General features: G+C 50.1%; 1 protein-coding gene across 1 annotated transcript in view; it reads right to left on the bottom strand.

Annotated features, from left to right (window-relative positions):
- Nucleotides 1-12654, bottom strand: part of Prex1 (phosphatidylinositol-3,4,5-trisphosphate dependent Rac exchange factor 1) — a 154086-nt gene extending 141432 nt beyond the window's left edge. Inside the window, exon 1 of the mRNA XM_038330942.2 lies at nucleotides 12451-12654. Within this exon, the coding sequence (XP_038186870.1) occupies nucleotides 12451-12654 (204 nt within the window). The remainder of the gene's footprint in view (nucleotides 1-12450) is intronic.
- Nucleotides 12655-24778: the final 12124 nt, after the last annotated feature.

Raw genomic sequence — 24778 nt, 5'->3', positions numbered from 1 at the left:
TGACGGACATAGCATCTCTGTGGGACCTGACAAGTGACCTCAGCAGGGAGCGCCGCCCACAACAGCAGCCCCGCCCACAACAGCGGCCTCCTTGTCCTTTCACCTTTGTGTGGCACAGCACGGAAAGGGGAGACTTTTGCTGTACTTAAGAAACAGACTACTCCTTTCAGTCTTCAGGTTCCCTTGCAGCAGCAATTGGGGACCAGCCTCTCATCCATTGGCAGCCATGCCTGTCAGGTACCGGTTCTGTGTCCAGCGTGCCGAGCCAAGGAGAGCCAGAGGCCACCAGCTTAGGGCAGGTCCTGCTGACCTCAAGCCTCTGTCCTTGTGCAAACAGAAGGGACACAGAGGAAACGGGCAACATGATCCAAAGACAAAGATGACAGCAATGCACAGACCAAAGCATCCCAAACTAGTTTCCAGGCAAGGAAACCAAGGCCCAGAGAGGGATGGCTCCTTGCCCTAGTGGCAGAGATAGTGACAGTCTGACTATGATGGAATGGCCCAGGACCCAGGGATCTTAAGCAGGATGCCATATAGTAGAACATTCTTCCGCACCAAATCCCCTCCGCCCACACACACCCACGCATCTTTGGCTACATTAGAAAACACTAGACTGTCTTACTCTCAGGTTCCTAGAGTCTATACAAAAATACTAGCTAGCAGTTACATAATCCAAACCCATCATGTTACGTAACACAGACACGTATATCAAAAGGCAAGGCTCTCCATTGAACAAGTCTTTAGTGTTCGTCTGCTCTGCTCCAGGTGGCGTTCTGGAAGCCAGAGAGGAGTGAATGAAACAGAGGAATATCCCCATCCTGGCCCAGTTAACATCCTGGAGAAAGTAAAAGACATCATTCATTAAATAAAACACCCTGAGTGTCCGCTCCTGGGGAAAACACACCAGAAAAGCAGATACAGGAAGGCTGAGGTGGGGCGATGAGAGGTCAGACAGGACCTAGGGGAGAGGAGGGCTGAGCAAAGGCCTGAAAGCAGTGAAGGAGGTGGGGTCTAGGAGGAGAAGGCTCCGCAGAGGAAGTGAAGAGACTAGTGCATTTCAGAAAGGGCAAATGGGGAGGGGGGGAGCGCCTAAGATGAGGGTTGCACGACTTCACCAATAAACTCAGAACCACAAGGCTTTAAGCTTGGGAAGGAAGAGGGTTATGGCACATGAATCATATCTCAATTAAAGAGAAGCGCTCAAGAAGGAGGGGCTAAGGCATGGAGGAGCCCGCAGCCCATGCAGGAGGATTCCTTGATCCTGAGAAACAGTTGAGGCCCTGACCAAGCCTCCTGCCTCCAGAGCCCCTCCCCAAAAATGGGTGTGAACACCAGCCAGGCAGGGGTGAGAGCTCAGGACCCACACAGAGGACCTATGACATGGCTGAGTGCAGGGTGGGGCCCGAAGTGCCAACAGACCGTTTTTAATCGGGCAATAACTTCCTGAGCAGAAAACAAAGCTGTCTTCCTCTATCACAGGAAAGCCTGGGCCATCACACACAACACCACAGCCTGGCTTAGAGGCTCAGAAGGCAGCCACCAGCAGAACTCACCTACAGGCTGGTTATAAACAGCCCAAGCTCTGTACCTCCTTCATGACCCCTGTGATGGGACCTTACCACCCTGGGGAACACAGCAGCCTGCAGGCAAAAGGGGTCTGCCTGGAGGAGGTGGAGTATGTCACCTGCCTCCTAGATAGATACTCAGAGGAAGGAGAGGAAGGAGGAGGCTCCAGAGACTTCCACACAAGCTGCCTTCCCCGACGCCCCTGCTGAACACTGTTATAGGTTCTTCACATCTGCATTGAACCCAAAGTGTTCAACACGCACACAGACATGCACATATCACCTCTCTCTCTCTCTCTCTCTCTCTCTCTCTCTCTCTCTCTCACACACACACACACACACACACACACACAGTCTGAGCCACCTGGCCCCAAACCACTGCAGCAACTGCACCCCATCTTCTCTCCTCCAACCACTTCAGCTTCTGACTGGTCAACCAGTCAGGTAGCACCACGCCCCAGGGCCTTTGCACATGCACATCCCGCTGCCCCTAACACACTTCTTGAAGCTCTCCCACCTCCAGAGAGGCCCTTCTTGGCCACTCCACTTGAGCAGGTGTCATCATATCTGTCACCTTCATTTTATTTCAGGTATCATCATCCCAGCTGCAGAACTGAATACCTTCTCAAACTTCTCTGGGCCTTCCTTTCCTCATATGCACGGCAGCTATGGTGCTATCTACAGGAGCGTGTGCAAAGGGTCAGAGATGACCCTGGAGTGCCTGGCGCACAGTAGGGCATTCTGTTGCCACTCTTATAACAACTGCTCATTTTCAAGTGCTCTCTTTCTGTCTTTTCTTGAGGACCCGTTCATCACATCCTAATCGTATACCAAGACAGAACACAATACTTGGAACCTAGTAGGTACTTTGTGTCTGCTGACCAAATGGGAAGTGAATTCATGAATGAAAGCTCTTGGTACAACTTAGTAGGTACTTATGTCCACTGACCAAATGGGAATAAAAGCTCTCAGCAGAAGCAGCCACCTTGTCCTCCACACCGTTCCCCTGAACAGATAGAAGACGAACTACCCAGGCCCCAGAGGCCCACAACCTACACCAGCCTGGCCTCCCCTGGCCCAGAGTCAAGGGATCGTTGTCAGCTCCACATCGGGGAAGGAACTAGGCCACCAAAAGACTCAGATTGAGTGCCCAACCACAAGACAAAGGAGGAGCCCAGCCGCCCTTGAAAGAGTAGAGAAAGCACACTAAACTTCCCCAGCTTGGGCACAGGGAGGCTTGAGGTCCTTTCTCTCCAACAGGGACAACAGAGAGTCTGCAGCCACCAGCGTGAATCCAGAGCACGGGGCACCTTCTCCACATGAGATCGCTTCATGCAATGCAAGAAGGAAGCCGGAATGGCTCCAAGCAGCCACATTTCACAGACCCGGCTGAACAGAGGTGTAGGGTAAAGTCCAAGGTCACAGGGCCAAAGTACTAATATGGTCCCAGCCCCTGAGTCAGCACTCTTACCTGAAAGGAAAGAGAATACAGGGGCCACATCGCTGGTAGAGGCCTCACCTAAACACAAACACATATACATGTGCATGTGGGCTCCCATACTGCTGCCAGTGCATGTGAACACCCAAAGGTTGGAACCATAATCTAGAAGCCAGAAAAGGCCCACCAGCCCAGGGGTTCTTATCAGGAAACTGTTTGCTCCACCCTCATGGGACATCTGGCAATTTCTGAGACTTTCTTGATAGTCCTATGGGGCAGAAACTGCTCTGGCATCTAACTGGTGACAGATGACACTGACAAATTGTCCCACAATGTACATGGTAGCCCCACTAAGTGGAACACCAGCACAGAGTGCCCTCTCAGCAGCTGGCTCCTCCAGGACCTTGGTTCTGGGTTTGACAGTCCCCAGGGATCTGCGGATAGGACCGTGGCTAACTTCAGAGAACTGCCCCTCACAGAGATCATAGCATCTCACCTGTAAACAAAAGACTCAGCCCGTGAGCCTCAGCTTGCTCTCCACCTGGCAGACTTCGGAAGACCAGGGTGAGGGTCTGTTCTTCCCTGGCTCAGTGGCGAGGAGACACTACACACTGGCTTAGGTAAGTACCCTCCGTCAGGATTCTCTCCTGAGAACTATCTTCCAGGAAAACCAAAAGCAATCAACAAATAACTGTTGATGAGGGCTAGGCGCCACTGCTCCAAAAGACAGCCTTCTGAAGAAAACACCTGAGTGAGGAAGACAGCCCAGTAAGGCCTGCTCCTTGGCCTGATCAAGGGAGTACTCTCTCTACTCCTGCCTAAGGTCTCCCAGGCCAGAAACACCAGCACCATCCATCTCTCCTGATGTGAAGGGATCCAGGGCTACCAGGGAGAGTGTAAGGATAATGGTGAATGAGCTTCCTATATCTGAGCAAAAGCCATTCATTCACAGGTGCAGCCATCCTCCGAGAGACAAGTGCCACAGGTGCCCTGTTGGCGGCTGCATTCCCAGGGCCTGGATCATAGTCTGGATGGGACAGCAGGCATCTCATAAATACCTGCATGCTGAGAAACAGTCGGTGTCCAGGGCTCTGCTTGCAAAAACATAGAAATGGGGCCACAGAACCTTGACATCTGAGATGTTATCACCACGGGGTTCTCACTGGGGCCAGAGATACAGTTCAATGGTAGAATGCTTGCTTAGCATATGCAAGGCCTTGGGTTGCATTCCCAATACCACAAGCAATTAAACAGCTCAGTGGGTAGAGTACTCGCCTGGCATACAAGAAGTCCCTAGTTCAATCCCCAGCAAAATATACATGGGTTGTATATACAGGCAAATGCCTATAACCTCAGCACTTAGAAGGGAAAACAGGAGGACCAAAAATTGTATAAGTGTCTCCTCCAAGATTAAAACCTTTCAGGGAAGCTTCTTAAGCAAAGAATCAACAAAACAGGAGCTTCAAGAAGTTCCTGAAGCTCACCAGATTCACTAGGCTCCATCCTGCAGAAAAAGCAAAACCAGAAGCAATGAAGACTCTGGACCAGCCCAGCTGCCTGAAAGAGCTTTAGACCAACTGAGGCACCTGGAAAGAGCACTCTCCAACTTGTGGAGCTGCCTGCAGGCTGTGCAGTGTGCTCCAGGTTCCCAGGGTCATGAGCCGTCACCCATGCTGGGGTGGGCTTGGGTGATGCAGCTGTCTTTGAGGCATTCCTGCTCATGTAAGCAACCATCCATATTCCTGAAAGTAACCCCAAGAAAACTCATTGCTTCACCAAGCTGGGCTTTGGTGGTATCCGTGCTTTGGTTTATTTTGAGTTCTCTACGTGGGGTGAGTAGATGAGTGTGTTTTGTCTCCCCAGGAAAACATTTTATCACACAACATAATTGGCGCCCAAACAGGGACATGACAGACCCAAAGATGAGTTGGGGAGGGCCGAGTGTATAGTCCTGGCTATGGGTATCGAGGCATACAACTGAGGTTGAGGCAGCCTAAGGGGGAGCATCCTCGGAGAAAATTCCGAGAGAGTTGTCCTTTCCTCTATGTGTGAGAGTGTGCCTCTATGCTATGACAGCAGTTTGCATGGTTCTTGGGAGTGAGGCAGGCAACTAAGGCCGAGCCATCAGGTTAGGAGTGTCTGTGGGAGCCATCCTGGGATGGCAGTCTTCATATATGTGATATGGGATGAGTAGGGGTCCACCACGTGAACTTGGAGATGACCTGAACACACTTTAGAGGAAATCTTGCCATCTTTGGGATTAGCATACAAGAGCTGAGACTGTTGGCAAGAGGTGGCAGAGGTTGCCTGGCCTCTGTTGTATGGAGTAAGAAATGCATCTGAAGCTGAAAAGGCACCTAAGCAGAAGCGTGTCTGTGTAAAGGAGCAATTGCAACAAGAAAGGTAGGTGCAGCTAGCCATGTTAGCCTCTGATTTGACAGCTGACTTAGATTAAACAAGAGAATGGGAGGTGGTAAAAGCAATAAAAAAATACCCCTCAAGTCCAAGCTTCAGTAGAAAAAGGGGAAATCTGTAATCCAGGAGGCAGCTGTCTGTGTTAACCATGATCCAATGCAAGCCAGTGTGATCAGAAAAGGGGAAATCTGTAATCCAGCAGGCAGATGTGTGTGTTAACCATGATCCAATGCAAGCCAGTGCGATCAGAAAAGGGAAAATCTGTAATCCAGCAGGCAGATGTGTGCATCAATGATCCAATGCAAGACAGTGTGAACAGAAAGCACTGAGCACTTAGCCGGCTGTCTCGGGTTGGGGGAGAGGGGCCATGCTTTGAACCCCAGCTCACTGGGCCAGAAAGAGCTGCGTTCACAGAGGAGTTAAAGAAGAGACTGATCCAGCAGGGACTGGTGTGGAGCTTTAGTGTTTTTGCCGAGTCCATTGATGGGACAAGATCTTTATAAAGAAAGGCTCTGGCAGATCTCAGTGGCTTATGCCACAATGAAAAGAGAGTTTTTAAACTGAGAGAGCAACGTAGTAAAAAAGTAAAGCAGACAGAGGTCTGTCTGGGTTACTGGAAGACAAATGTGGCAAGATTCATACTCACCAGAGGACATCTGTGAAGGACCAAAACAAGTGAAGACAATCAAGCCTGGCCCAGGAGTGGGTAATCATCCCCCTAGACTAAGGAGGGTACAGTCACCTCCAGCAAAAGGTTATGCTAGAGGTGGAGATGGTTTCCCAGTCAGGAACTCCCCCAACCACCAGGTATGGCGGATGGAGTAGCAAGATACAACAACATGCACGTGGCCAACTCAGGGCAGCTCTCACCCTGAGAGCCAGCAAGTACAGCAGGGGAGAACAGGGCCTCTTGGTCCTGAGTAAGTCTGAGCAAATTAAGTCAGGCTCACTGAGTTTATTGGGTGTGGAGAAATGGAGGCTCTGAGAAAGAACTCCAGGATATGGGAAAGTAGCAGCTCAGAGAGAATGAACTTAAGGATTACAGGGAGCTAATTAGGTTAGTGCTTCCTATCCATGCCCTGTACCCAGTCCTGATCTGTGGAGAAAGCAATTGATACAAATGGATGGAACCTTCTGTCCTATACTAGACCATGTTTACGCTAGGCTTTAGTATCTTCTTAGCTGTGAATCTCTGGGGTCACCTGACCATAAGAACAGGTGGCAGCAGACTCCCAGAGTGCTTCACCAAGGTTATCTTTGTAACCCCAGTTTGTTATGGGTTGATGGCTTGGGATGTTGTCTTGTCCTGTTCATCATCTGGAAAAGGGTTTTGTTCTACAGATGACATAATGCTAGCCTCTGAGTGTTTTGCGGATTTGGAAAGCCAGTGGTACTTCCACCTATCCTGCAATCCTACTGCGGCTGGGCTAATTAAAAGAAAAATAACTCTAAAGGACACTTTCAGAGGCCATGAATTAACTTAAATGAAAACCCTAGTCCCAAGAGTGGGCTACCTCCCTGAGTTCTTAGCCAGTGAAGCTCCTGAGGCCCCACAAAAAATAAAGGCTATTGCTGCTGTTGTTGGTTGTACGTCAAAACTAGATGTAAGACCTTATGGCTAAAGACTCCCCATGTGCATGCTTTGACTACAGACGGCTGGTGGAGAACTGTCACCATCATTCCTGCTTGGCATGGACCCTGCCTGCTAAAACACTAACATGCCAGGCAGGATGCACCTGCTTGTGCAACAGTGGTTCAGCTATCGTGAATGAAACCAACCAGAGCCGTGCAGTTGGATTTAAGGCTCACTGCACAAGAAAGAGTTCATTCACATCTGGTACTGTAAGCCAAGACAAAAACCTGGGACTTAGGGGCGGTCCTAAGTCTCAATGGAGGAGCAACTTCTATGGTTTTACTGATGGATATGATGTGCCTGTTAGACCTGCCTTCTAAATATGGACGTTTACGCCCACAGATCATGTGTTATCAGTCTCAACTCATAACCACCAGTGAAGCTCCTAGGACCGAGGGACTGTTACTGTAGCATCATAACCACCAGTGAAGCTCCTAGGACCGAGGGACTGTTACTGTGGCATGGTGGCCTATTTCTTGGTCATAGATGGACACCCTTCCAAGGCTCAGGGATCAATGAGGGGAAGGGGGGTAGGAAGGAAGTAAGACAGAGAGAAGAGGCGGAGTGTTGTGTCACTGTCTCCAAAATCGAAACATTCCATCCTGCAGGCTAGCTCCCTAAGCAGGGAGGCAAACAAACAAACAAACAAACAAAAAAAGTATCTTCAAGAAACTCCCTGAAACTCCCTGCTGGACCAGCTGCCTGGAAGAAGGGACCAGAGGAGCTGCCTGGAAGAGATGTAGACCAACAGAGGCACCTGGAAAGGGCACTCTCCAACCTGTTAATCTGCCTGCAGGCTGTGCAGTGTGCTCCAGGTTCCCAGCTTGGTGAGCTGTCACCCATGCTGGGGTGGACTTTGGTGATGTGGCTGTCTTTGAGTCATTCCTGCTCCTGCGGGTAACCCCTCACCCATATTCCTGTAAGTAACCCCAATAAAACTCATTGGTTCACTAAGCTGGGCTTTGATGGTATCCCTACTTCAGTCTGTCATGGGTTTCCTATCTAGGCATGTAAAAGAGTATGTTTAATCTCCCCAAGCAAAGTTTTATCACACAACACAAGGTCATCCTCCGCTGCAGTCAGGTCTGCTGTCAGCTTGGGCTACATGAGGTATTACCTCAAAAACAAATAAATAAATTGAAGTTAGGGGGCTGGTAAGATAGTTCAGTGGTCAAAGACAGGCTTCCAGGACTGAAGACCTGAGTTTGATCCCTGGAACTCACATGGTAGGGGAGAAACATGACTGCCTCACACTATCCTGACCTTCACACATGCACTGTGGCATACACACACATACACACACACACACACACACACACACAAATACACAAATGTAATACGTTTCAAAACAAATTTTTGAAGGATTTCATTGGTTTCTGTCTGGCTCAGGCTCCCTGTGCTGTGCCTGTACTAATGCATGTTCACATGTGTGCAGGTGCATATATATGTGTGTATGAGCATGCACATGTATGCATATGACTATGGAGACCCAAAGTTGAAGGCAGTTGTCTTCCTTGGTCACTCTCCCCCTTATATATTGAGGCAGGGTCTCCAGCTAGACCCTCGGCTTTCCCACTAGCTAGCCCCGTTGCCCTAAGGGTCCCAGCTCCACCTCCAAAGTGCCAAGATTACGACGGACAGTCACACCTGCCTACCTTTTATGTGGGTTCTAGAGATCTGAACCCTGGTCCTCACATTTGCAAGGCAAGTGCTTTATCCACGGAGCCATCTCCCCAGCCCCATGATTACTGCTTACATCCCCAAAGCAGACCTGCTCTGCCCACACTTCTCAGCTCCATACTTTTCCAGACACAAGCACGTGAAGATGCCCAAAGCCATGACGTTAGTCATCCCGAATGGATGACTGCAGACTCTATGACTAGAGTCATACAGACTCTAGTGTGCCCTGCACCCCCAGGCCTTCTCCCTGGGGCAGAGCTAGGAACACAGAATGACTGTGCAAACCACAATTTCTTGTTTTGGTGAGCAGACTCCACAGAGAAAATCTTTGGTCTCCTCCCCCCACCCAAAAAAAAAAAAAAGCAGAACCACTAGATGCATTCTGGGAGCTCTGTGCCCATAGTCCTTGCTCCTTTCAAAGACCCCAGCTAGGGTGGTTCTGAGAAGATCTTCCGGGTACCGGGAAATGACAGGTCTCCGTCCTCAGCCAAGGGGAGTCCCCAGGGTATGGCTGACGGGTCCCACCAGGGTTCTCTGCCCATCATGCCAGGACTCTAACCAACAACCAAAAATAGGGTAGAAAAACTCACTCAGCCCCTTCCTTTAGGGAAGAAACTCCAAGGACCCTTGCCCCCAAACACCATCATCAGGTCTCCAACCACCTACTGTGTGTGTCACACAGTAGGAGTTAACTTCAGGCTCATTCAAGTTTCATGACACCCCTGTCAAACAGGTGCTACAATACACCCACAGTACAGATGTGGAAACTGAGGCACGGTACAAGTTCATCTCGCTCTAGAGCCCCACACTCAACCTTTGCACCGTCAACAAAGCTAGCACAAAGGACGTGGGCCACCAGGAAGTTCACTTCAACCTGCCACCTCAGTTTCCTCCTCTGTCAGTGGGAAACCAAGAGTACCTTTCTCGGGGTAGGTTAATTGGCTGCCTCTTGCAAAATGCTGCACAGTAAACAACAAGGGTCAGCTCCTACAAGACGACACCTGTCATGTTACTGTCCCCACCAGCACTGCCCAAGACAGCCCAGGATCTCAAAGTTTCCAAGTCAAGATCCCATTCTGTGCCACAAAGCCTTTGGTCCATCCTGCATGGTCACTCAACCTCCAAAGTGGCCTGAGACTGCGCCAACATCTCCACGAAACACCCTGCTTCTTTCTGATTCTCTAGAAAGAGTTCCTAGGACCTTAGGGAGACAAGGAAGGGCACAGCCCATGGCCTAGGTGCAGCCCAAATCCAGAGTGGACACACTGAAGAGCCCCAAAGCCCCAGGACGGGAAGGGAACAGAACAGAGCCAGTGGTTTCCTTGGCTAGAGTTCAAAGGTCAAAAGGAAACTCATATCAAGTCCCCCAGGCTTCTGCAGACTCAGACCTCACTTCCTCCAGGCAGCCTCCTGTGATCCACCTTGTTCTCCAGCAGCAGAGCCTACTACCCTACCCACCTGTAAGAGTAATTACCACATAATTATAACTCATAATTTCAGTTGATATTTGCATAGTTAACTGCCTGCAGGCACTGCTCGGAGGGCTCTAAGTAGTTACACAACTTACCTACCCTAAAAAGCCCACAGAACAAGATCTATTCTCTCCCATTTTACAAGGGAATAAAGGACTGAAGATTTCAATCCAACTTGCCTAAAGCCACCGAACCAAAGACCTCACACCAAGCAATCTGGTTCCAAATTTGGAGCTCTGGATCTTTTTATATTATATTATCTATTTACTCATTTATGTATTTGGGGGGAGGATATGTATGTCATGGTGGGGTCCCAGGGATCAAATTCAGGTCCTCAGACCTAGGGGCAAGTGCTCACTGAGCCATGTGGCCAGCTCTTGCTCCAGACTGTTTAAAGTGCCCATTTTGCCACTGTAGACTAGACTGGCCCCTCCCAGAGAGCCAGGAATCCAGGGAACCCCTGTCAGGGTGTACAAAAGCTAACAAGTTGGGGCAGGGAGAACCCCAGGAGGCTGCCAGCCCCTCTGTGCTGGTGCAGAAAGGAAAGCCGGGGTGACAAGGAGCATGCAGCACTCACTCCAGGCTTCCAGGACTAAATGGCCTTGGGTTGCCTGAGGGCCATTCCCCAGAGGCCAGAGGTAGCCTCCTGGGCTCCCAGGGCAGGGCAGGCTACTCAGGTTACACAATCAGCCCTCTGCTTCTGGCACTAGCTTGGGGACTCAAGTAAGGGCAAGGCACAAAAGCAGACTGGGGACTCCTCTCTTGTACAGGTGGGGAAACTGAGATCAGCATAGGTGGCGGGAGCTCCAAGAAACACCAAGTCAGTCTCAGAATACCCTGTCACACCCAAGCAAAAATCACTGTCCACAAACGACAAACAGGTGTCTTGAGGATGGCACTTAAGCCGGAGAAACTCTTTTTGGTTTCTTTAATTCTAAGAATGTGGACTCCGATCAATTTCCATTATCCTAGCTTCCCCAGACTCTTCATGGGACAGTTTAAAACCGCAGTTAACCCAGCACAATGGCCAGGGGCGAACATGGGGAGTGTGTATCCCCCCCCACACACACCGTTAATATAAAAACTGGTTTACATTTCCTGTTTCTTTTTAAGGCTGAGAAGCTAAGCCACTGCTAAGGGGGAAGTGAGGAGTTCCCTAGAATCTGTCACTGCTCAGCAATGCCAGAGTGGCTGCAGCACTCATTTAGAAACTGCCAGCTTCAAGCCGGGGAGCTGTGAGAAAGGAAGAGATGGGAAAGAAAGCCAACCCTGTGTTATTCTCACAGGCCTTTCCAGAAGGATCCTTGGGCCAAATGGCTTTCAATACCTCTACACAGCTCCTCCCCCCTCCTTGATATTCCCTCCTCCCTAACTGGGAACCCTCGACCTCACACAGACTCCCCTGCACCCTCAAGCCACTGGGAACCCCAGAATACCCCTTTCAGGGGTCTCTCCCCTCTCACCCTCTCTCTCAATGCTCCTTTCAGGGGTCTCTACTCTCTCTCTCTCTCTCTCTCTCTCTCTCTCTCTCTCTCTCTCTCTCTCTCTCTCTCTCTCTCTCTCTCACACACACACACACACACACACACACACAGTCCCTTCCTGAAGCAGGGTTAAGACCGGAGTTAAAGCGGCCCCAGCAGGAGGTACGGAGATTAAAGCCCTCAGGTCTCCGAGACCAGCCCATCCCACCCCCCCTCCAGTTTTCTCACTTCCTAGGAGGGTAGGGAAGTGGCCCCTTCCTCATTCTCACTGGAGACTCAAGAGCAGCTAAGCACCCGAGTTTAAAGCACCCGAGGGGCTGCCCTAGGTCACAGCCCTGCATCCAACCCCACTTAGTCAAGCTGTGCAATCCAGAGCAAGGGACTCGACCTCTCTGGAGCCGAACTCTTCCCCCGTCTTAAAGATCGGAAAATATATGCGCGGTACTGATGAGCCCGATAACGGCTCAGCCTGCTGAGAACAGTGTAAGGTGCGTGGTACAAGGGCGCACTCGGATGCTGTTTTGCAGTCTAAAGCTGTGGCTGTGTAATTCGAGCTGGGGGCACGGCTGCGAAGCCCAGAGGTCCCCGGTACAGCCGACGGTGCGCGGGGGCCCTGTCCCGGCTTCTCCTCACACCGACCCCCAACGGGGCCCCGGGCAGCGGCCGCGCGGATGTAACCATTTTCAAACTATGCGCAAGGCGGGGAACCACAGACAAAAGCGCGGCGCGGGCCGGCCGGCCACAGGTGGCGGGAGCTCACCGACTGCAGGAAGCGCAAGGTGCCCACGTAGTCGCGCTCGGTGCCCAGAATCTCGTTGAGCACGCACAGACGGAGGCGCAGCTGCCGCTCCGACTCGCGGGCGGCCGCGCACGGCCCGGAGCCGGGGCCGCGGGCGTCGGGCTGCGCACCGTCCCCGCCTGGGTCCCCGCCGCCGTCACCGCCACCACTGCCGGGCGCCTCCATCGCCTCGCGGCGCCCGAACTTCCCGCGCCGAGGTCGCGCCGCGGCTCAGGCGTCCGGGCTCCGCATCCCGGACAGGCGCCGCTCAGCGGGCCCGGGGCAGGCGGAGCGGGGGCGGGGCCTGGGCGGAGCCCAGGGGCAGGAGGGCGGAGTGGGGCGGGGCCTTGCTGGAGAGGGTGGGGTGGGCGGGGTCTTTGTGGAGTGGGCGGGGCCTGATGAAAATGGACTGACTGGGCAGGGGTGGGACTTTAGGGGGGGGAACCTGGGCGGAGACTAATGGAGAATGGTTGTGGTTGAGGTAGGGGAGATAATGGGGGGGCTGGGTGTGTCCTAGTGGATACTGGGCGGAGCTTCAACCCAGCTGCCAGGGAGCGTCGGACAAGAGCAGGTTCGTGCGCGCGCCGCACAGTCGGAGTTCGGGGCTGTAGACACGTCGCCCTGACTAACCGGAGTCGTGATCTGCTGAGTAAAGGCCAAGACCCACTAAGCAGCTCCGAGTCCTCGCGGCACCCACGCGTAGGAAACGCCCCTCGGGACCGAACTAGCGACCGACCACCGCGCGCTTCGTGGGACGCCCGGAAGAACCCTTCGACGCCCCGCCGCCCGGCCGCCTGTATCCTGGGCCTGTGGCGACCTTGGAAGAAAAACTCTGACTGCATCTTTTTCCGTTCTTCTGTTTCTCTTTCTGTCGGATCTCTGCGCCTGCTCTCTCGGCTCACCCCATCCCCAGCAAAGGTGCCCACTCAGGTGACCGGTGCAGGGTGTAGCCCGTGTCCCATCCGAGATGAGGCCGTGGGAACCCCGCTACCAGCCGACCGCTCCGTGTGACCTTGATCTTGCAATCTAACGTGAGCTCATCTAACATGCTCACTCCTTTTACAGCAAAGCGTGCACCCTGGAGGTGTACTGGGGCAGCCCCTCACTGGTGACCTTGGTTGGTATCCACCTCCCCATACACCCCCTGCTTAAGCTCCTCGGTTTACCTCCATACAATGGGAAGAACAATAACCACCAGCTCTTAGGGACCCGAACAAGGCTGGGCCATAATCCCTGGGAATTGTTTCTAACCCGTCTAGAAAGTCTACCTCCGTTTTTAATTATTCCTACGTGTGTCAACTGCCCTCTTGACCTAGCCCCTGTCTAAACGTAGGTTCAGTCCTACCTAGCCGATTACAGATCTATTGTCTCCTATGGACTCAGCCCCTGTGTCACATAATAGCCCCTCTGGTCTGTCATCACCTTCGGCAGGACCATTATTGCCTTTTTAGTCCCCTTCAAGATGCCTAGAGATGGAGTAAAACTGCCATTTGTCCTAGGATAGAGGAGAGTGTGGTAGCTGCTACCATCCATGGCCCTGTTCCTTTGGGGCCTTGAAAACTGTGACATTTGATGTGGGCCTTGGGATAAGCAAGGTATCCTGGGTGTACAGCTGTGAACTGGTAAGCCCATCCGGTATGGGTCATGGAGCCAAGTGTCTGAAAGGCCATTAGTCTCTTGTCCCGGACCTTCCCTGTCATAGCACTGTTTCTGTCCTTAGAGAGACAGGGCACCTTTCTGAGTTTAGTGGCCCCTGACTTGAAATCATTCCTCCTTAGCTGACGACAACATCATGAGCCAGCCAAATTCAGCTGGCCAAATCAAAACAAGCCAAATTATATGTTTAATGGGAGTCCTGCACTCTCGGGTGGCCCAGAGGGAGAACCAGAAGACCACCAGGAGGAAGGAAAAGGGACCGAACATGTAATCCTCTTTTGGGAGTTCACTTAAATACTCTGTGGGAGTGGTCCTGGTCAGGACCTGGCGTCCTGGGATTTGGAGTCCAGACCAATACAACTCTCAGGCCTGGGAGCTGGGGGCTACGCTCCCAACTTAACATTCCAGACTCTTTTTTTTTAAAATGATTTATTTAACTTTATGTACATTGGTGTGAAGGTGTCAGATCTCGTGGAACTGCATTTTCAGACAGTTGTGAGCTGCCATGTAGGTGCTGGGAATTGAACCCGGGTCCTCTGGAAGAGCAGTCAGTGCTCTTAACCGCTGAGCCATCTCTCCAGCCCCTCCAGACTCGTTAGATATAGGGATGATAGAAAAGTGAAATGATAATTAACAATTTGGGCTCTCTAGGAACAAGCCAAGAAAATCAGGAACTGAGGAGACAGCTCAAAAGGTAATGGTGCTTGCCACCAAGCCTGACTACCTGAGTTTGATCCCCAGGACCCACAGAAAGGTAGAAGGAAGAAAACCAAATCATATAAAGCAAAACCAGGGCTGAGCCTTGTACCCCATCCCAAATGGACCAGGAATGAATCACGGGTTTCTGAACTAGGACTGGTCATTTCCTGTGTGACCGTGTGCGGGGATAATTGGAAATCTTTCCCACTCATCTTTAAACAGTTTATTGAAGAGAGGAGGAGAGTTCTCTCTGCCCCTGGGAACTGGAGAGACAGCTGTACCATTCTCAGTTCTATGCTGGTCACATAGACTCAGCTTCCCTGCTTCAGGCTAAAGCTTGACTCTGTCCCAGAGAGTCATACAGTTAGGCTACTCCCTCTGTCTCGGTAGAAACTGCTCCAGAAAAGCCTCCCTGATGGGTACAGGTGTCCCTGGGAAATCTCTTTCAAGATGTAATAGGATCATCACTGTTATATGGCAGTTTCCATAAAGAGAAGCTCTTTAGACTTCAAGGCAAACAACTCCAAATAGCTTCAGGAAGTTCCTAAAACCCACCAGATTCACTAGCCCCTCCCTGCCCCAGGATTAAAAGCCGAGAGTCCCTCAAGACAAACTGAAGCTGAGCTGCAAAGAAGACTCTCAGAGGAGAAAAGTACAAAGACTGAGACCAAATCTACTGTCTGGAAAAAGCAAAAACCAGCTGAGCTCTAAAGAAGAGGTTTAGACAACCAAGGCGCCTAGAAAGGATGCTCTGTAGCCTGTGGACTGCCGGCAGGCAGTGCAGTGTGCTCCAGGTCCCCAGCTTTGTGAGCTGTCACCCATGCTGGGCTGGACTCTGGTGATGTGTTTGAGTCGTTTCTGCTCCTGTAAGTGACCCCTGTAAAATTCTCTGGTTCACCAAGTTGGAATTGGGTAGTTTCCATACTTTGGTCTGTCATGGGCTCCCTATGGTGTGAGTAGACAAGGCTGTTGCCTCTCTCCAGGGGAAGTTTTGCCACACGACAACTGAGGAATTTCAGAGTAAACCAGGGTCCCATGCTCTGTCAAATCCTAGTGCAAACACTTGTTGGAGGAAAAAGGGAAATACCTACTGCCTCCATTCGTACCTGCCTTCTTTCCTAGACTTTGGGGGTGCTTGACCTGGAGATCAGCTCCCTGGGTTCAAAGCCCAGCACTACTGCTTCCTAACTGAGTGACTTTGTGCAAATGTCTTAATGTCTTGGAGCTCCAGGGTTCCGATCTGGGCCAACAGGAGTTTCTTATCTCACAGAGCTGTTGCGTGGATTAAAGTGCTTCTGAGACTGCTGCCCAGTCCTACCTTGACTGTGAGCTTTTCTAACTGGGTGAGGGCATGATGGCTGGAGGTACGGCAGCCCTCAGGAGACCACGAGGAAGGACATTGCTGAATGTGCAATGGGTCAGATGCAAGAAGACGGATGGGAGGATGGGAAAGAACTTGCTACCTTCAGTGTCGCTGACTTCCTGAATTAATGAACTACAGAACTGCTGTCTCTGAACCTTTTGTATTGTAAGTTTTTAAAATGTCTTTGTTTCTTAAGTTAATCAAGGGCAGTATCCTTGATCTGTAGCTACAGCACTTTAACCGACTTGCCTTCTCTTCCTCAATTGCTCCCCCACTTAGATGAGCTGATTCCTCTGTTCCAGGGTAAAGACAACAAGCCAGGGTTTGTAGAGTCAACCGCAGGTCAGGCCTGCTGTATCAGCACGGTTATTAATAACACACCATATGGCCACCCTCGTCTTCCAAAGAAGCACTGTCATCATCTACCTATCCCCTTCCTTTTTGAAAGAAGGTCCCATATACCCCAGGCTAGCCTCAAACCCAGTACATACCTCATACCTAAGGATAACCTTCAACTTCTGACCCTGCTGCTTCCACTTTCCCAAGTGTTAGGATTACAGACATGCACCACCACACCTGGTTTGGGACGCAGTACTAGGGATGGAACCTGAGGCATTGTGCATGCGGGACAGGCACTTTGCTTACTGAGCCACAGCCCCACTTCTCTCCTTTTTGAAAACACAGATGATCATCAGGAGTACTGATCAGCACACCACTTTCCAAGAGAGAAGAATTCTTGAATTTGAACCTTGTGCATCTTCAATTCTGCAGTGGGCCCACCAGATGGCTTCAGCAGATGCAGGGACACACGTTCACAAGTCTGGCTTCCCTCATCCCAGGGTGCTTCCTGGATCTAGAGATCGAAAACAGGGCTGCCGAGTCCAAACCCAGATTCCCAGCAGTGCCCCGTGGCAACTTTGACGAGGGCCAACAGTTTGTTCCACACAAATTGCCACACCCTCTCCAAATGCCGCTTGTGCAGCAGCTGGCTCACAAATTTCGAAGGCAAACCGTTTCCCGGAGTCTTTGTCGAAAGAGCAGTTGAGAGACAGTCGTTGTTGTTTTCGTCTTCTTTGGGGCTGTGCTGGGACTGTTCCCAGCCCCTCTGTCACACCAGCCCCATCATCAGTGTTTCTGAGCCTCGCCATGCACCAGGCATGACAGACATGCATCCGATTTGTCCCCTCTTCCCTTCGTGGGGTCATGAACATCCCTGTTTCACAGGTGAGAAGGGGGCTCTGAAGAAACCTGAACTGTGTCTCTCTGGCAGTTGGGACGTAAGCTTGTTAATGCACAATCATAAATAGTAACCAGTTTTTTTTTTCAAATAGAAGCTTATGTTGGGCGTGATGGCACATGCCCTAAATCCAGCACTCAAGAGGCTGAGACAAGGGAATTGTCGTGAGTTCAAGGCCATCTGCTATGTACAGTAAGACTCTGTCTCAGAGAGAGAGAGAGAGAGAGAGAGAGAGAGAGAGAGAGAGAGAGAGAGAGAATGCTGGTGCAGGCCTGTGCATGGGAGGTAGAGGCAGGATGTCAGGATGTTCAGGAGTCATCCTCACCACATAGCAAGTGCAAGTGAGATCTGGTCTCAAAAAAATAAAATAAAATAAAGCTAAACAGAAGCTTATGTTTCTGTCATGCCAGGCAGGCAGAAGACAGGCATGGGGACCCTGATGTGGGGAACCCAGTTTCTAGTGTGAGTTCAAAGATAGTCTGGTCTACAGACCAAGTTCCAAGATAGCCAGAGTTATACAGAGAGACACTGTTTCAGGAGCAGGGGGGAACAACAACAAAATCAGGCTGGAGAGAGATGACTCAGCAGTTAAGAGTTTTGGCTGCTCTTCCAGAGGACCTGGGTTCAATTCCCAGCGCCCACATGACAGCTCACAACTGTCTGTAACTCCAGTTCTGGGGGATCTGATGCTCTCACACAGACATGTATGCAAACAAAACAGCAGTGCACAGAAAACAACAAAAAAAGCTTTATCAAAAAGAAGAAGAAGAGGAAGTAAAGGGAAAGGAAGAGGATGAGAAAGAGAAGGAAGAAGAGGAGGAGGAGTAGAAGACGAAAAGAAAAGAGAGCCGATGGTGATGGTACATTCCTTTAATCCCAGCACTCGGGAGGCAGAAGCAGGCGGATCTCCGAGTTTGAGGCCAGCCTGGTCTACAGAGTGAGTTCCAGCACAGTCAGTGCTACACAAAAAAACCCTGTCTCAAAAAAATTTTTTTTAAAAAAAAAGAAAAGAAAAGAAAATTCTGAGAAAGAGAGTCTGGTACTTAAAGAAGGAATCCAGAAGTCTCTTATGCGCCTACCTCTATGACCAGAACTTGGCCACCCTGATGTCAGAACCCAAGTCCATACCACACCACCTGTCACTTCTAAGATGCTGCCAGTGGCCTGTGGGAACCTTGTGACCTCTGTGCGGGAACACTACCAGAAAGCGAATGTCAGCCAGATGAGCGAAGGAAGGAAGGAAGGAAGGAAGGAAGGAAGGAAGGAAGGAAGGAAGGAAGGAAGGAAAGAAGGAAGGAAGGAAGGAAGGAAGGAAGGAAGGAAGGAAGGAAGGAAGGAAGGAAGGACAGGACAGGACACAGTAAACACTTTGGATTCTAGCTTGAGAAAAACCTCACCCTGAATGTTTGGTGTGTTCTGGGCACAGCGCTGAGAGCAGTGAACATCAGATGAAAGGTACCAGCTAGCACCAACATTTTTATGTCTGAAAAGGCCAGGAAAGTGGGAGCCTGAGGCCCGGCAGGAACAGCAAGCAAAGCCTAGAGGGACACTGTAAGGAATCACGGTAGGGGGAGCTGTGAAAGGGAGGGGAGTCAGGTGAGTATGATCATAAAGACTTGTTACATCTGGGGTTGGGGAGACGCCTCCCTGTGTGAGATGCTTGTGAAGGAAATATGAGGAGGACCTGAAGTCACTTCACCAACATCTGTGTAAAAGCCAGACGTGATGGTGCACACCTACAATCCTAGAGTGGGGAAGAGAGAGAGATGGATGGATGCCAGAGCCAGACATGGTGGGGCACACCTGCAGCCCTAGTGTGGGGAGAGAGGGATGGATGTCAGAGCCAGACATGGTGGGGCACACCTGCAGCCCTAGTGTGGGGAGATAGAGACGGTCGGATGCCAAGGACTGGCTGACCAGGCCGACTAGCTGAAACATCAATTCCACACTCAATGAAAGAGCCTTTCTCAAAAGGTAAGGTGGAGGACAAAAAAGGCGTCCTTATACCTATTTTTGTTCTTCATAGATGCCTAAATGGGCACTATACCCACAGACAAGCATACACAATAGACAGGGAGACACTTTGGCTGTGAAGAGACACCATGACCATAGCAACTCTTATAAAGGAAAGCATTTAATTGGTGCTGGCTTACAGTTCTGAGGTTTAGTCCATTACCATCATGGTGGGAAGCATGGTGGCATGCTGGCAGCCAAGGTGCTAGAGATGCGGTTAAGAGTTCTACATCTGGATTTTCAGGCAGCAGGAAGAGAGTGACACTGGGTCTGGCTTGAGCATCTGAAACCTCAAAGCCCACCTCCAGTGACACACTTCCTCCAACAAGGCCACACCTCCTCATAGTGCCACTGTTTATGAGCCTGTGAGGGTTTCCTTTCAAACCGTCACATGATAGCTACTTTCCTCATTGCTGTAACCAAGTGCCTGACCAGAAGCAGCTTAGAGGAGGGACAGTTTATTTTTGGCTCCCAGTTTAAAGGGACACAGTTTGTCACGGTGGAGGTAGGGAGAAAGCAGACAGCAGAATATAAGGTTGCTTGCTCACATGTGGGCAGATCAGGAGGGTGAGAAAGGAGAGCCTGACGCACCACCAGCTTTCTCCTCGTCTCCTGTTTATCTGGTCCAGAACACAACCCACTGGGTGCTGGAGCACATCTTAAGCATGAGAATTTCCTTGTCAATCAACGTTCTCTGAAACATTCTTAAAGGCACATCCAAAGGTATACTTCTCTGATGCGCTGGACGTTTTAAAAACAATCAGGTCACAGTAAAGATCATCTTTCCCAAGTCCCTTGAAAATTCCATATGCAACATGCATCATTTTTGTTATTAGTGTGTGTGTTTTGTGTGTGTGCACATGCGCACGCGCCCAAGCTTGCCACAGTGCACATGTTGGAAGCTGAAGGAAAACTTCCAGGAATCAGTTCTCTATTGCCACTGGAGGATCAGGTATAGCTAATCTAAGTTGTTAAACCTGCATACCAAGTCCTTTATCCACTGAGTCATCTTATGAGCCCAGCACATAATTTTCAAACCGCAAGTTTCCACCTCTGATCTCTACGGGGTCACGGCCATCTCGTAATACAAAAGAAATTCAGTCCAACTTCAGAAGTCCCCATAGTTTAATAGCTCCAACCTGCAGCCCAAGGCAAACTCTTAATCCCTGTAAAATTAAAAGGCAAGTAGCATACTTCCGGTATACATTGACACAAGGTAAACACCTCTCTTTCAAAAATGGAGGGCTGGGGCACAGCCAGGAGAGATCAGGTCAAACAAGACTTCTGAAGCCCAGTATGGCAAACACCAAATATCTTGTAGCTCCATGTTTGGCACCTGGGTCTCATGAAGGAATCACTGGGCTCTGAGGGCTTGAGTAGCTTGCCTTTCCAGTTTTGTCCTCTGCAGAGCATGTCTCTGTGCTGGCTCCACTCTGAGCCTACATCTGTCCACTCAAGCTTCGTCTCCACAGCTTCACGAAAAAGCCTCTCGGGGCACCCTTGCAGGAATTCTGGCCTTGCTGTGTATTTCCTGGCCTTGGTGACTTTCCAGAACCTGATGCAATCCTCCCCAACCCCGTTTGTTTTCCCTGACCCTGCAGGTCTTGCATTTTGCATGGCTGCACAACCAGCATCACAAGTTGTGCTGCTGTCACATTGCCTTGTCGACTGAAGATGTAGCAGGACCCCCATTTGCACAGCAGCAGTGGCTTTTGCAGCTTAACCTGGGAAAGCATTTCCCTAAATATCTGTTCTCCCTTGGAGTACCCTGAAGGCTGTTTCTTCTCCAGGAGTCTTCTTTTGAATGACTTTGCATTGTTATGCCCTGGAGTTTTAGGTGGTCAAAGTCTCACCCTCAAGGCACCTTGAGGTTCCCTTGTAAATGCAGTGCTCTCTTAACAATACACCTGAATTCTGTGTCCTGTTTTCTCAACTTTGTTACTGGTTTTGGCTTTTTTTTTTAATCTCCTTTTAATCTTCACCTTATACTCTTTTTACATTATAAATCTGACCAAAAGCCATGAGCAGTAACCACGCCACTGCCAGACGGCTTTGTTGTCTTGATGTTTCCTCTACAAAACAAATTGGTCCGTTACTTTTCAAATCAACCTTACTCCAGCAGAACAAAGCCAGAGTCTTTGTCAGACTATTTCATGTGTGGCCTCTAGCCAGATTCCTGCTGTGTCTGTTTCCCTTCCTATGAGCAGTCTGCTCTTCAGCGCTCAGGCCACAAGGCCCAGCCAATGCTTACAGGACTCCAGGGTTTCTCTAGTCCAGGGTTCTAAGTTTTTCCACATTCTTCCCCAAACCAGTTCGAAGGCCTGCGAACCAGTTCATCAGGTTATTCTGCAGCAGCCCCACATCTTTTTCTTTCTTTCTTGTTTTTTGTTTTGTTTTATTTTTGTTTTTCAAGATAGGGTTTCTCTCTGTAACAGCCCTAGCTGACCAGGCTGGCCCTTGAACTCACAGAGATCCACCTGCCCCTGCCTCCCAAATGTTGGGATTAAAGGCGGGTGCCACCACAGCCCGGCTGACACCAACTTTCTGTATTAGCTGCTTTTGTGTTGCTTTGACAAAATACTCAATTAAGAAGGCATTTGGGGCTGGAGAGATGGCTCAGAGGTTAAGAGCATTGCCTACTCTTCCAAAGGTCCTGAGTTCAATTCCCAGCAACCACATGGTGGCTTACAACCATCTGTAACGGGGTCTGGTGCCCTCTTCTGGCCTGCAGGCGTACACACAGTCAGAATATTGTATACATAATAAATAAATATTTAAAAAAAAAAAGAAGGCATTTAGTGGAGGAGGGATTTATTTGCCTCTGCGTTTGAGGAGATTTGGACCTTCACATCAGGGCAGGCATGGCATCTGGTGCATGAGGCTGTTTGTCCAGGTCGGGGTAAGGACCAGGAAGCAGAGACAGGATTGCTGGTGCAAAGCAGATGTTCATCTTCTCTCCCTTCCCCCACCCCTTTGTACTTGGTCCAGTTTCTCAGCCCATAAGATAGTAACACTCACATTGAGGGCAGGTCTTCTCCCTGAGTTCACCCTCTCTGGGGACATTCTCACAGTCACATCCAATGAAGTACCTTCTAGAATGCTGGGTAGTTTTTAATCTAATCATGTTGATACTGAAGCTTGACTATTATAGATGTCAATTTAAAACTCCACAGGGAGATGCTCTGTGGACAGTAAGATCAATTCTGAGGTCTAGGGGAGACACTGTCAGGGTGAGTAATGGGTGATGTCAAAGCTACTGAAGGGGGTAAGATAGCCAGAGAGGAGAGAGAGAGAGAGAGAGAGAGAGAGAGAGAGAGAGAGAGAGAGAGAGAGAGAGGGAGAGAGAATATACATGTACACTTGATACGGAGCCCGAGTGACGTTCAGAGACCTTGTGGATATTGGTTCTCTCCTTCCTTCAATGAGTCCCAAGACTTGGCAGCAAGTGCCTTCCCACTGAGCCACCTTGCTGGCCCAAAAGCATAAAAGAAAACAAAAGCCTGTGATGTGAGTCCATGTAGAGAGCTCAGAAGCAGACAGCAGGACTCTGGTGGTCACGGGCGAGCACTCTGCTGGTGCGGCAGTGTGACCTGTGAACTTAGTAGCCCTCTGGGCATTTTATCACAGCAACAGACTGAGGCAGATGGCAAAGGACCAGGACAAACAAGCTGAGTATGGGTTTCCTCTAGGCTGGGGAGGGTCTAGCATCCCTATGACCCTGTGAGACTCCTTAGAGGGTGGAGATGTCATGTGTTAACTTTAAAATAATCTGTGACATTTATGCTTTTTGTTTTCTTTTTTAACCTTGGCTTGGGGGAGGGTAATGGTACGGCACGTAGAGACAAGAGGACAACTTTGGAGAGTCATTTCTCTCTCCACATGTGGATCCTGGGGATCAAACACAAGAGCTCAGACTTAGCAGCAAGTTCCTTTAGCCACTGGCCCATCTTGCCAGCCCCACATTTTATTATCTAAGCATTTTTTTAAAGAAAGGGTTCTCTTTTCTTTCCTAATTTAAAAATGCCCCCAAAGCCTTAAAAATAAAAACATACACACTTAGATTCATGCTCTTTGACAAATTATCTTCATTCTGGCCATCCGCATGACAGGAATAACCACCCATCCAGGCAACCTGCTGCCCAAAGAGGGCTGTCATGGTGTCACCTGCGCTAGCCCACCCCAGGAAGAACCTGCATCCCCACAAGTCAGCAAACAGTTAATCACAGACTAGTCAACCACAGCATGGAAACTATTCAGCCACCGAACCATCTGCTCAAAGAGTACTTAGTGGAATGGGGAAAACGGCTGTGAGAAATGGGAACTGTGAAGAGAGTGGGAACGCGCGTCGTAAATAAACTCGCTGTAGCCCAGCCTGTGCGCACTGTGTAGCCACTCAGAAAAGACAGTAGGGATTCTATAACAATAACAGAAAGGGTAAATGAGATGGCTCATCAGGCAAGGGGGCTTGTTGCCAAGCCTGGTAGTTTGAGTTCTGTCCCCCGGTCCCACGTGGTAGAAGAAGAGAAGTGACTTCCTGCCAGTTGTCCTCTGACCTCCACATGTATGCTGTGGCTTGCTCTCTCTCTCTCTCTCTCTCTCTCTCTCTCTCTCTCTCGCTCGCTCGCTCGCTCTCTCTCTCTCTCTTTCTCTCTCTCTCACACACACACGCACACAGTCACATCTGTAGATTGGATTATGGGTATTGATTTCTTTATATATGTCCCAAAATTTCCACAATAGATATAACTTTTCTGTTTTTGGTTTTTTTCGAGACAGAATTTCTCTGTGCATAGCCTTGATCATCCTGGAACTTGCTCTGTATCTGTAGACCAGACTGGCCTCAAACTCACAGAGATCTGCCTGCCTCTGCCTCCCTAATGCTAGGATAAAAGGTGTGTGCCACCACCACCTGGCTGATGGTAGTAGCTTTTGTTCTTTATCTCATTTCTTTTTCTCCTGCCCCACCACCTCTATTGAACCTAGGATTCCCTGTATTCTAGGCAAACCCTCTCCCAAGCTGAACCCCTACCCTGCCCCAGCCCACTACCCCAACATGGACTATAGCCTTAGCTTGGTTTGATTTTAATGTCTTATTTTTGCCTTCTTTCTTCTCCACTCCTCAGAGTCCCGTCCCCCACAGACACCCACTCAGGTGTATTTAAAGCGTGTTCCTTCTGCCCATCTGCTGTACATTTGTTTGAATATATGTGTATCCAAACAGACATGGGGGGAAATACAAAGGCGAGAAAGACCTCGTGCTGGGCTGGTTTGTGTGTGTTTCTGTTTTTGTGTCAAAGATGCAGTGTCCGCAGTCTCTTACTTTTTCTCCCTCAGCATTTTCT

The sequence above is a fragment of the Arvicola amphibius genome, chromosome 5 (genome assembly GCF_903992535.2).
Source record: "Arvicola amphibius chromosome 5, mArvAmp1.2, whole genome shotgun sequence".
Lineage (NCBI taxonomy): Eukaryota > Metazoa > Chordata > Mammalia > Rodentia > Cricetidae > Arvicola > Arvicola amphibius.
Note: the sequence above shows the minus strand (reverse complement) of the source record. Positions and strands in the feature narration are given on the sequence as shown.